This window comes from Montipora foliosa, chromosome 5 (assembly GCF_036669935.1).
Source record: "Montipora foliosa isolate CH-2021 chromosome 5, ASM3666993v2, whole genome shotgun sequence".
NCBI classification, from domain to species: Eukaryota; Metazoa; Cnidaria; class Anthozoa; order Scleractinia; family Acroporidae; genus Montipora; species Montipora foliosa.
The window spans coordinates 95,001-107,500 of NC_090873.1; the positions used below are offsets into that span (position 1 = coordinate 95,001).

Below are 12,500 nucleotides of genomic sequence, written 5' to 3' on the forward strand. Positions count from 1 at the left end.
GAAATCTTCATTTAGGGGTTACACGTTACATGCCGTGCAATCGAGCGTTGCAACAGCTATTCGAAAAGTGAGAGAAAACGTTTGTCCGCCTTTGTTTCAAGTCTTTTTCTCCCAACCAAAGTGGTGGTAAGGTGACTAAATGGGGCTTAATCACGCGGCAGCGATGTTGAGTCCCGAGGGATCGGAACCTTTCGTTTGGCCCCATCGAAACTCGTTCACAAACATTTCAACTCGAGGCTCGGGGTACGTAATCTATTATCTATGGCCAATATTCTCGCCGTGCGAATAAGGTCCATTATCTCCTCATGACAAAGAGAATCCTTGGTTTGATGAAGAGTCGCAAACGGACGATTTCATTTGGGAAACAATTTGTCAATTGACGAAAATTGCGCAAGCACGCACAAAGTGTTTCGGGAACGATTTGTCACACAGAAATCAAAGCTAAAGGATTAAAAGAATCAGTCCACAACGAGCAAGTGTTGTTACAAAACGACTTAAGATGAACATTTAGTGATTCTTAAAGTATTTACATGGCAAACTATCGGCGTGGTTCCAAATATTAAAATATTAAAGGCTAGCGAGAGCATTCTGTCCTGAAGTGGTTGTTGTTTGTAGTTGTATTTGTATTTTATTCATTGCCGAGGAAAAAGAAATGGAGAACGGCAAAATATAGTAAGCTAATTATATGCCCTTGAGTAAAACAAAATTACATTTTTTCTAAGATAAACTATTAAACAGAAAGCATAAATATGGTTGATAAATATGGTCGTTCTTTAGAAAGAACCTATCTGGAACACGATTGTGAATTGAAGAAAAAGGCTGCAAGTTACATGTATTGTCATATTTTGCTGGATTTTTAAGACCACCAGTTTCAGTTCTTTCAAGGTGTTTATACGATTTCATAAAAGTGCAAAACCATGTCATGGGTAGCTGCATTGTTGGAGATTGTAAATACTCTCAACAGTTCTGAATTCTAATATTGATACCAGAAAATTTTATACTAAATTTTTCATTCTATGCATTTATCATTAATAAAACACCGTTTCAGTTCCTTCATAAGGTCAGATTTAACAATCCCTGTTTCTTACTATTCATTTGGTCATTAAATTCTATATCTGCGATTATGTAATCCACAACTAGGACACTTAAATAAAGCATTGACATTAAACCGTGCAACATCACTGGTTAATGACGTTATTCAAGATCGTAACAAACTTCATCACTTGCAGTATGTTACATTTTCCAAAAACGGTGGCCATATTACTGTAAAAAGTGATTTGCGTTTCGTCTAGTTTGCTTTGACTGGTACACCACCTGTCCGCCATGATCAAGCTCTCTACCGTTACATTCCCAACGACACCAAACTATACAACGCCCTTTTCATATTCAGTACTGATTTGGTTCTCTAGCCAATTTATAAACCATTATAAATTAAAGTTAATGTGACAACCATGACCTCTGCGAGGGATATGCAATTGAGCCTAGGCTTTCTCTGTTTCAGAGCAACCTTGTTTCACGTGAACGTCAAACCATGCACGTCATCCAATCACATTCTAGGCGCCTTGCGCTTTGGACTAGTATGTCGAGCCCGACTTTCCTACTGTCATTCCAGTTCTGTATTTATCACATTCATGTCCAATATACATGAACTGAGTCGGGTCGTCAATTGCTGTTGACGGCCCGACTCACCGGATGTCGGGTCGTGAAGTTTAAAAAGGAAGTAAGCTTTACTGCCGGAAGTCGAGCTTTCTGGGGCAGCTTCAAATATTTCGACAGATCGTGACGATCCGATGAGGTCGTGACGACCTGTGATTTGAAAAGTCGACCCGACTTTTGAAAGTGTCAGGTGGTGAGAGAAAGAAAAACTTTGATGAACAAAGGAGGCTGTGCTGCTCAAAAATATTGTATGCTTCGTTCTCAAAGAGTAGCGACTAAAATATCGATATACGCATATAAAATTATAAACATCGACCAGAACAGCATTCACAAATGTTCCGAATGTGTCCTAATTGATACCCTGACAACATGCTGTTCAGAAATAGCAATAATGACTGCCTGTAATAGCGCTCCGAAATGTTGAATGCTTCGTTCTTAAAGCGTCGCGAAATCGCCGTACACTTCCTCAAAATATGTAGCGACTGAAATAACGATACACGCATAGAAAATTATAAACTTCGACCACAAAAGCATTAACAAATGTTGCGAATGTGTCCTTAATACCCTGACAACATGCTGTTCAGAAACAGAAGTAATGACTGACTGTAATAGCGCTCCGAAATGTTGAATGCCTCGTTCTTAAAGGGGCTAGGTCACGCTATTTTAGGCATTTTCAGCACTGATCGAATGGTCATAGAATTAACTAAAATATCAAAATAACCATTCAAAACTATAGAAGAACTCTAACAAAACACAGGGAAGCCAAGAAGGGACATGGATGGACAAAACTGGAGAGGATTGAAATGGATTGAATTTGGGTAAATTTGAAAAACGTCGGCCCACCTTTTTTTCAAATTTATATCAGTCTATATCAAAATGTCATTTACAAAACTTGAAAATCATTCTCAGTTGTTATGTTGCCGTGATTTTGCAAATAAAAGACTCTTGCTCTGCCAATTTGACGTTTAGAGCTCATAATTAACAAAATTAAACAAAATTACCTAAAACAGCGTGACCTAGCCCCTTTAAAGCGTAGCGGTGGAAGTGTCAGGTGGTGAGAGAAAGAAAAACTTCGATGAACAAAGGAGGCTGTGCTGCTCAAAAATGTTGTATGCTTCGTTCTTAAAGGGTCGCGAAATCAATCGCCGTACACTCTTCAAAACAGCTAAGCGTAGCTAAAATCGCAGCAAGCTTCCTAAAAGCATCCAAAAATGGTGAATAGTTCGTTCGTTCGTAGCGAAATTAATACCCAGACAACATGCTGTTCAGCTGGCTGTGCAGAAACAGGGATAATGATTGACTGTAACATCGCTCTGAAATGCTGAATACTTCGTTCTTAAAGCGTAGCGAAAGCGCCGTACGCTTCCTCAAAACATCCAAGCGTAGCGAAAATCGCTCCAAGCTTCCTAACAGCATCCCAAAAATGGTGTCACATGCTTTGGCGTTTTCAGTGCCCTCACCTTTACTGGGTCAAACTTTTTATGTAGGATTTTATTGAACAATAGTTTTTTTAATAAATGGGGCTATGGGACTTTTCCCGTAGCCATTTACTCCAGTTGTTGATTGGTTCCATTTTTGCTCAGTAAACTTAGCACAGGCAAGGCAACATTATTGGGTTGTGCTTATACATTATAGGGGAAAGGTAAGTTTTGATCCCTACAATTTCGGATCACTAGACTTTCAACTAGGAAATCCGAACAGATAAAAAATTTTACGGGATAAAAATATGCTTATATCTGCTGTTTAAATACCAAAAAACATTTAACAATGCTATGTTTAAGTAGTTTTGAACTATATTCTCGTTGGGTGCTCCTGATTTTTATGCTTCTTCTTCCCATTTTGCAATAACTTTTTAAACACATTTACTCGCAAAACCCATGACTGTTTCAAATTCTTCAATTCCCAACGCAAAGTGAAACCATCAAAACAGTTACTGTTTATTAAAGAACGACAACTCCTATGACACTGCTAACTGAATGGAGTGTAGTGTAACGTGAAGTGCTAGATTGCTATCCCATATGAACCATGTGAGCGTTAGCCCTACTGATTGAACTGGGCCCACACAGTTTGTATACCAAGCATTTTCAGCGGTCATTCATTCCGGCCATGTGCCGATTAGCCAACAACACTGTGTAAATATGCGTTCGATTAGCTATCTGCCTATTGTTCTGACTTCTGGTTTTTAAGCATTTTGTAGTATTTTAAATAAATTAAAATTAGTCATACTCATGTATCTTAGTATATATAGTATATCATTGTAAAATTTGTAAAATATTATGCAATTCAGCCTTTTGGTGGCGAAGTGATATTTTTATTAAACTATCTATCTATCCATCCATCCATCCATCCATCCATCCATCCATCCATCCATCTATCCATCCATCCATCCATCCATCCATCCATCCATCCATCTATCTATCTATCTATCTATCAAATAGCTGGCTCAGGTTTATAATGCTTCTATTTGGATCGTGCTGATTTCATTGGATCACACTTAGTTTCGCCGAAACTGAAAACACAGCTTTGATCGACTTAGTACTTTGTGATATACTTTCTTTCGTTTTCGGGGGGGGGGGGGGGGGGGCTAAAAGGCACGCGAGAATCAGACCCATTGTCACAGCCATTGCTGGGGTGTACACTGTCAAAGAAATTTACTTTAAAACAAGTTTCAAAATCGGTAAAAATTATTAGTATATATTGTCGCTTACTTGAACAACATTGTTGATTTTAACTTAACTGGATTCCCAATGGTCGTTCTCACAGCTATGGCACATGCCTGGCTTCCACACTTTACAACGCCGTAAAATATGTCTAAGAAAGCTTGTATTCATTCAATTTCAAGGCTGCTGTGGGTCTGTAAGTCAGTCAGTTCAAGATGGCGAATTTTTTTCAAAATCATTTTCTCGTTTTTAAATAGAATTCTTTTAAATGCTAAACGAAATCACGTTCTCAGATGGTGAAGCACTTTTAAGTTACCGGTATCTAAAGGTCATGGGTTCAAATTTCATCCAAGAATGAATTTTACTCAGGACTTTCGTTATTGCTAAAGCAATGTTTATAACAATGATGATCTAAAAATCCCCACATTCTTTTAAATTAATGTTATGTATTTTATTTACCGTCCCGCACCGTCCCTGTATCGTTCACTTGATAATTCATCATTACTAACCTGATGGGGTAGTGGCTACCGGTCCGCTTGACGATTTTCGAGTCGTTTCACTAGCTGTATAAGCAGAACAAGAAGTGCATAAATAAGTGTTAAGAGCAACTCGAAAGCAAATCACAACCAGTTCATCTTCTGTGTACTCTACAACTGAAACCTGACCTTACTCGAATGCTGAAGAACTTGAATTTTTCCTCTTCCTTCGGCCATTAGACTACTGCCGATTTCTCCTGCTCGCAAGCCTAAGCGGTTTCTTCGAAAATCATTCGCGAAAGTAATATATTTAATTAACCCTTTCACTCCTGTAAGGGCCAATGAGACTTATAGATTTTACTCTGTCTAACGCCAGACGATTTTACTCGTCAATGGGGAACCCCACAGGAGTGAAAGGGTTAACAACAGCTAGGTTCACTCAAAAACTATGTCCCCATTAACTCTTTCACTCCTGTGGGGTTCCCCATTGACGAGTAAAATCGTCTGGCGCTAGGCGGAATAAAATCTATAAGTCTCATTTGCCCTTACAGGAGTGAAAGGGTTAAATTAAAACAAGGGAAATCTGTTTCCTCTCTTCGGTCAGATTTTTGCTTTGTAAATGCAGACAATGTTTCTGAAAACATAATTCTTTCTCATTTTGCTTGCGTTCCAATGTCAAGCTACGCGTTGCTGCGGTGCAATATCATCCAGCTTCGCTTTAAAGTCGCAGTTCCACACGGAATACGTCGCCTCGGTAGCCAATCAGATGGCAAGAATTCTCTTGGCTATGGGATTGTATTAGGTATAGAGTGGTTTCCTATTGAGTGTCGAAAGTAATTAGCGAATTGCTTTGGTTTATAATTACTTCACTCAGTGATTGGTTCAAAGTTCTCGCCCCAATTTTTCAACCAATCAGAAGTGAAACCAAAACCAATCATGGCTCGCGCGTGCACATTTTCCCGCGCTTTGTGTCGGCTACGTGTGATTACTTCGATTTTTTGATTGGTTTGCTGGATTGTCTTCGTCCTTTTTGATTGGCCAAAGTAATTACTTTGGTTTTGGTTTTAGGACACTCATTTGGAACCGCTCTATAGTTCGTAAACCAGATAAATTCTCGATTTGCCAGAACTAGGCGCGCACGGAATAAATGGATAATGATCACGTTTTCACACCAAATGCCCGCAAGTAAGTCTTGGGTACTGATGACGTTGAGCTGAAAATAGCCGAGACGTAACATGAGAAGCAAGGGGGTAACGTTAATTAGGAAATCTTCATTTAGGGGTTACACGTTACATGCCGTGCAATCGAGCGTTGCAACAGCTATTCGAAAAGTGAGAGAAAACGTTTGTCCGCCTTTGTTTCAAGTCTTTTTCTCCCAACCAAAGTGGTGGTAAGGTGACTAAATGGGGCTTAATCACGCGGCAGCGATGTTGAGTCCCGAGGGATCGGAACCTTTCGTTTGGCCCCATCGAAACTCGTTCACAAACATTTCAACTCGAGGCTCGGGGTACGTAATCTATTATCTATGGCCAATATTCTCGCCGTGCGAATAAGGTCCATTATCTCCTCATGACAAAGAGAATCCTTGGTTTGATGAAGAGTCGCAAACGGACGATTTCATTTGGGAAACAATTTGTCAATTGACGAAAATTGCGCAAGCACGCACAAAGTGTTTCGGGAACGATTTGTCACACAGAAATCAAAGCTAAAGGATTAAAAGAATCAGTCCACAACGAGCAAGTGTTGTTACAAAACGACTTAAGATGAACATTTAGTGATTCTTAAAGTATTTACATGGCAAACTATCGGCGTGGTTCCAAATATTAAAATATTAAAGGCTAGCGAGAGCATTCTGTCCTGAAGTGGTTGTTGTTTGTAGTTGTATTTGTATTTTATTCATTGCCGAGGAAAAAGAAATGGAGAACGGCAAAATATAGTAAGCTAATTATATGCCCTTGAGTAAAACAAAATTACATTTTTTCTAAGATAAACTATTAAACAGAAAGCATAAATATGGTTGATAAATATGGTCGTTCTTTAGAAAGAACCTATCTGGAACACGATTGTGAATTGAAGAAAAAGGCTGCAAGTTACATGTATTGTCATATTTTGCTGGATTTTTAAGACCACCAGTTTCAGTTCTTTCAAGGTGTTTATACGATTTCATAAAAGTGCAAAACCATGTCATGGGTAGCTGCATTGTTGGAGATTGTAAATACTCTCAACAGTTCTGAATTCTAATATTGATACCAGAAAATTTTATACTAAATTTTTCATTCTATGCATTTATCATTAATAAAACACCGTTTCAGTTCCTTCATAAGGTCAGATTTAACAATCCCTGTTTCTTACTATTCATTTGGTCATTAAATTCTATATCTGCGATTATGTAATCCACAACTAGGACACTTAAATAAAGCATTGACATTAAACCGTGCAACATCACTGGTTAATGACGTTATTCAAGATCGTAACAAACTTCATCACTTGCAGTATGTTACATTTTCCAAAAACGGTGGCCATATTACTGTAAAAAGTGATTTGCGTTTCGTCTAGTTTGCTTTGACTGGTACACCACCTGTCCGCCATGATCAAGCTCTCTACCGTTACATTCCCAACGACACCAAACTATACAACGCCCTTTTCATATTCAGTACTGATTTGGTTCTCTAGCCAATTTATAAACCATTATAAATTAAAGTTAATGTGACAACCATGACCTCTGCGAGGGATATGCAATTGAGCCTAGGCTTTCTCTGTTTCAGAGCAACCTTGTTTCACGTGAACGTCAAACCATGCACGTCATCCAATCACATTCTAGGCGCCTTGCGCTTTGGACTAGTATGTCGAGCCCGACTTTCCTACTGTCATTCCAGTTCTGTATTTATCACATTCATGTCCAATATACATGAACTGAGTCGGGTCGTCAATTGCTGTTGACGGCCCGACTCACCGGATGTCGGGTCGTGAAGTTTAAAAAGGAAGTAAGCTTTACTGCCGGAAGTCGAGCTTTCTGGGGCAGCTTCAAATATTTCGACAGATCGTGACGATCCGATGAGGTCGTGACGACCTGTGATTTGAAAAGTCGACCCGACTTTTGAAAGTGTCAGGTGGTGAGAGAAAGAAAAACTTTGATGAACAAAGGAGGCTGTGCTGCTCAAAAATATTGTATGCTTCGTTCTCAAAGAGTAGCGACTAAAATATCGATATACGCATATAAAATTATAAACATCGACCAGAACAGCATTCACAAATGTTCCGAATGTGTCCTAATTGATACCCTGACAACATGCTGTTCAGAAATAGCAATAATGACTGCCTGTAATAGCGCTCCGAAATGTTGAATGCTTCGTTCTTAAAGCGTCGCGAAATCGCCGTACACTTCCTCAAAATATGTAGCGACTGAAATAACGATACACGCATAGAAAATTATAAACTTCGACCACAAAAGCATTAACAAATGTTGCGAATGTGTCCTTAATACCCTGACAACATGCTGTTCAGAAACAGAAGTAATGACTGACTGTAATAGCGCTCCGAAATGTTGAATGCCTCGTTCTTAAAGCGTAGCGGTGGAAGTGTCAGGTGGTGAGAGAAAGAAAAACTTCGATGAACAAAGGAGGCTGTGCTGCTCAAAAATGTTGTATGCTTCGTTCTTAAAGGGTCGCGAAATCAATCGCCGTACACTCTTCAAAACAGCTAAGCGTAGCTAAAATCGCAGCAAGCTTCCTAAAAGCATCCAAAAATGGTGAATGGTTCGTTCGTTCGTAGCGAAATTAATACCCAGACAACATGCTGTTCAGCTGGCTGTGCAGAAACAGGGATAATGATTGACTGTAACATCGCTCTGAAATGCTGAATACTTCGTTCTTAAAGCGTAGCGAAAGCGCCGTACGCTTCCTCAAAACATCCAAGCGTAGCGAAAATCGCTCCAAGTTTCCTAACAGCATCCCAAAAATGGTGTCACATGCTTTGGCGTTTTCAGTGCCCTCACCTTTACTGGGTCAAACTTTTTATGTAGGATTTTATTGAACAATAGTTTTTTTAATAAATGGGGCTATGGGACTTTTCCCGTAGCCATTTACTCCAGTTGTTGATTGGTTCCATTTTTGCTCAGTAAACTTAGCACAGGCAAGGCAACATTATTGGGTTGTGCTTATACATTATAGGGGAAAGGTAAGTTTTGATCCCTACAATTTCGGATCACTAGACTTTCAACTAGGAAATCCGAACAGATAAAAAATTTTACGGGATAAAAATATGCTTATATCTGCTGTTTAAATACCAAAAAACATTTAACAATGCTATGTTTAAGTAGTTTTGAACTATATTCTCGTTGGGTGCTCCTGATTTTTATGCTTCTTCTTCCCATTTTGCAATAACTTTTTAAACACATTTACTCGCAAACCCCATGACTGTTTCAAATTCTTCAATTCCCAACGCAAAGTGAAACCATCAAAACAGTTACTGTTTATTAAAGAACGACAACTCCTATGACACTGCTAACTGAATGGAGTGTAGTGTAACGTGAAGTGCTAGATTGCTATCCTATATGAACCATGTGAACGTTAGCCCTACTGATTGAACTGGGCCCACACAGTTTGTATAAACGTAACCTTTCCTATGACACTGCAACGAGAAAGTGGCTGGGCAAATTCTTTCCCAACAACTCTATCCTTCACACAGAAGCAATGATATTTGCAAAATCATTACTTCCTATCTAAGAGCAAAGTGACGATTATAGCAGCATTTTTAGTTGCTTTCAGCCTAACAAAGTCCCCAGCACCAACGCCGTATACTAATGACTTGCGGTTCTATCTTTAATTTGGAAAGTCAGACTTAAAATTCTACTACCTTACTCTATCATGTACGAATTCTAAGAGTTGCGTTGACAAAAACCCCTTTCACACCAGCACTCATTAAAACACATACGCCCAAAAAATGTAAAAACAACGGCCCGCATTTTCCACCCCACGTTGCAGAACATCCACAAATAAACCTTAAACCAGCACTATTGCTACAAAAGCAAATAAAGAACTTCAAAACTATTGCCCAGTATTAATCACCTAAACGCATCGAAGTCGTTAACAGATTTAGTCTCTTCATGAAAAACGGAATGCTAATCTGTTGGAAGAACGCAGCAAAACAATTCATTTCATGAGTTTTACGTCCTTTAAATCAGTACACCCCAAACGGCAACCTCGCGTTGTCGCTGCATGCTTTACGGTCACACATTTCATAAAAACCCCCAATAAAGTATAAATTTTCTGGAAGCTTGGGAATTGTAGATTCCGATTATCAGTTGATTTAAGGCTAGAAATAAAAACCTTTCCTAAAATAGCCCTCATTTTCCAAAAGTATATAGTTTCACAAATTGAGTTCGTTTCCGGTCAGAATTTAACCGGAAACTGCGCTTTCTTCACACCTTGATCTAAATGATTAATTGTCTGGTTTGTTTTGTTTTTGTTTTTTTTCGCTGTTAAACTTTAAGATTTTATAAAACACGCAGTAGCTTTTCTTAAATACTCATTACTTTCGAAGGAGCCAACAAATAAAAACTCCCCGACACGGATTTGTTGCCACATCATCGGGCAACATTCTTGCCAAATTTCAGCGAAAAAGGATGAAAACTCGCTGTAAACGTGCGCCTTATTTGATGAAATTTGCATTTGAGTGTTGAGAAATAAGGTAGTTTGTGGACAGCTTCTAATTAGAGATAATTTTTTGAAAGAGTAGTTTTTCCTTTCTAGCTTTGTCAAGAAGAAACCTTTTTTCGCAAACTTTTTGTTATTAAAAAAACTCTATGAGGTGTACCTGGGAATATCAAAAACTAAAATGGCAAAATTATCAATTTTGGGGTATACCGATACCTTACAACATCACTCTCACGGGACCAAACACAATAACAAACAACAACAACACAGTTTTGCCAAATTCGTTTCCTGCCACAATTGTAAGCTCACAGCCGCCGTACTTTTTACTATCCTGTGTCTTTAAAATGTTTAATTTGTGTTTCACCTCAGAGGCTAGCGCTTCAATATTACGCGACGATCACAAACGAGTAACAAATATGAATAACGAAACAACTGTCTCCCGGTGGATTGACACCACCACCTCAAATGACGGCTCGCCAGTTGCGAAGTAGACGGGTCGTCACGACCAGTCAACATTTTCAGCCGGCCTCAAAGCCTCCAGTATAACTGATAACGGATAACGGATAACTGGGCCTTTAATATTGATCGAGGTTATGTTAATGCTGTGGTTTTCCTCGATTAAAAAAAAAGCATTCGACACAGTAGACCATGACACCCTTTTATCCAAAATGAACCTTTATGGAATACAAGGAACAGCTCTTGATTGGTTTAAGTCGTATTTAACTAATCGTACACAACGATGTCTCGTTAATGGTTCCCTCTCTGAAATCTGTTCACTTAAATGTGGGGTACCGCAAGGAACAATCAGTTTGGCCCCCTCTTATTTCTTATTTATATTGATGACTTGCCAAACTGCTAAACATCGTGCTAGCCTAGGATGTATGCTAATGACACCCACATCACCTATGCTGGCGTTGATGTGAATTCAATACAGTTAAATTTGAATCACGACTTTTAGATAACTTAAACAAATGGCTTACTTCTAGTAAACTTACTTTGAACAGTGCTAAAACTGAATTTATGCTAATTGGCTCCAGACAAAAATTGAGTACTTTGTCAAACCCACTTAAGATTTCGATTGATAATGTTGCGATTAAACATGTTCCTGTGTTAAATCGCTTGGAATATTTATTGATGAAAATCCAGGTTGACAAATTATCTAAAAAGGTCGCTTCCGGAAGGGGAGCAATAAAAAGAATTAGACCGTTTGTCATTATATATACAATGCACTAATTCAATCTCATTTCGACTATTGCAATCCTGCTGGGATAATTGTGGTAAAACGTTATTTGACAGGCTACAGAAGCTTCAGAACCGTGCCGCTCACGTCTTAACCTTTTCTAGCTATGATGCTGATGCTAACCGCTTAATTAGACAACTCGATTGGAAAGAATTGAGCACTCAATTTCAAATACAGAAAGCCTTAATGGTATACAAGTCATTAAATGGTCTTCCTCCTGAATATTTACCTTCTAAATTTGTTTAACGAAATGAAACGCGCTATTCCCTGAGGGACTCTGTAAACAAACTATTTGTCCCGTTTCCGCGAACTAATTTCATGAAAAACAGCTTTAGTTATAGAGGAGCAGTCCTCTGGAATAGCCTCCCCTGTAATGTGAGAGAAGCTAATTCTCTAAGTTAATTTAAACCATTAGTTAATCTTCATTTTTAATTAATGTTAGGGTATAAACGGCATTCATGAAAAACAGGTTTAAGTTAGATTAGTTGTAGTTAGTTTTTGCATTTTTTTCAGGATAGTAAGGTTATTAATATTTCTAACTTTTACACTCCTGATTCTTTTACTTCTGATGACTTTACCGTGTTTAAATAGAGATTTTACATTACATTTACTTTATATTACAATATCTCCACATACACGATTTTTTTTGGTCTCTCACCACCTAACATTTCCAACAATCAGGTCGACCTTTCAAGAAGCGGCTCGTCACGAGCCGTCCAGTATCTTCACAAATATACGTTTTCTCTCTCACCACCTGACATTTCCAAAAGTCGGGTCGACTTTTTCAAATGACGGCTCGTCACGAACTAGACGG

The 12,500-nt window shown here is 38.6% G+C and overlaps 1 protein-coding gene across 3 annotated transcripts in view; it reads right to left on the minus strand.

Moving 5' to 3' along the window:
* Positions 1-12,500, minus strand: part of LOC138003261 (uncharacterized) — a 91,471-nt gene that overhangs the window by 3,374 nt on the left and 75,597 nt on the right. For 2 of the 3 annotated variants that reach the window (XM_068849213.1, XM_068849215.1), the window contains exon 10: positions 4,826-4,879. The exons of the other annotated variant lie outside the window; for it this stretch is intronic. In XM_068849213.1, the coding sequence (XP_068705314.1) occupies positions 4,826-4,879 (54 nt within the window). The remainder of the gene's footprint in view (positions 1-4,825; positions 4,880-12,500) is intronic. 3 annotated transcript variants of the gene reach the window in all.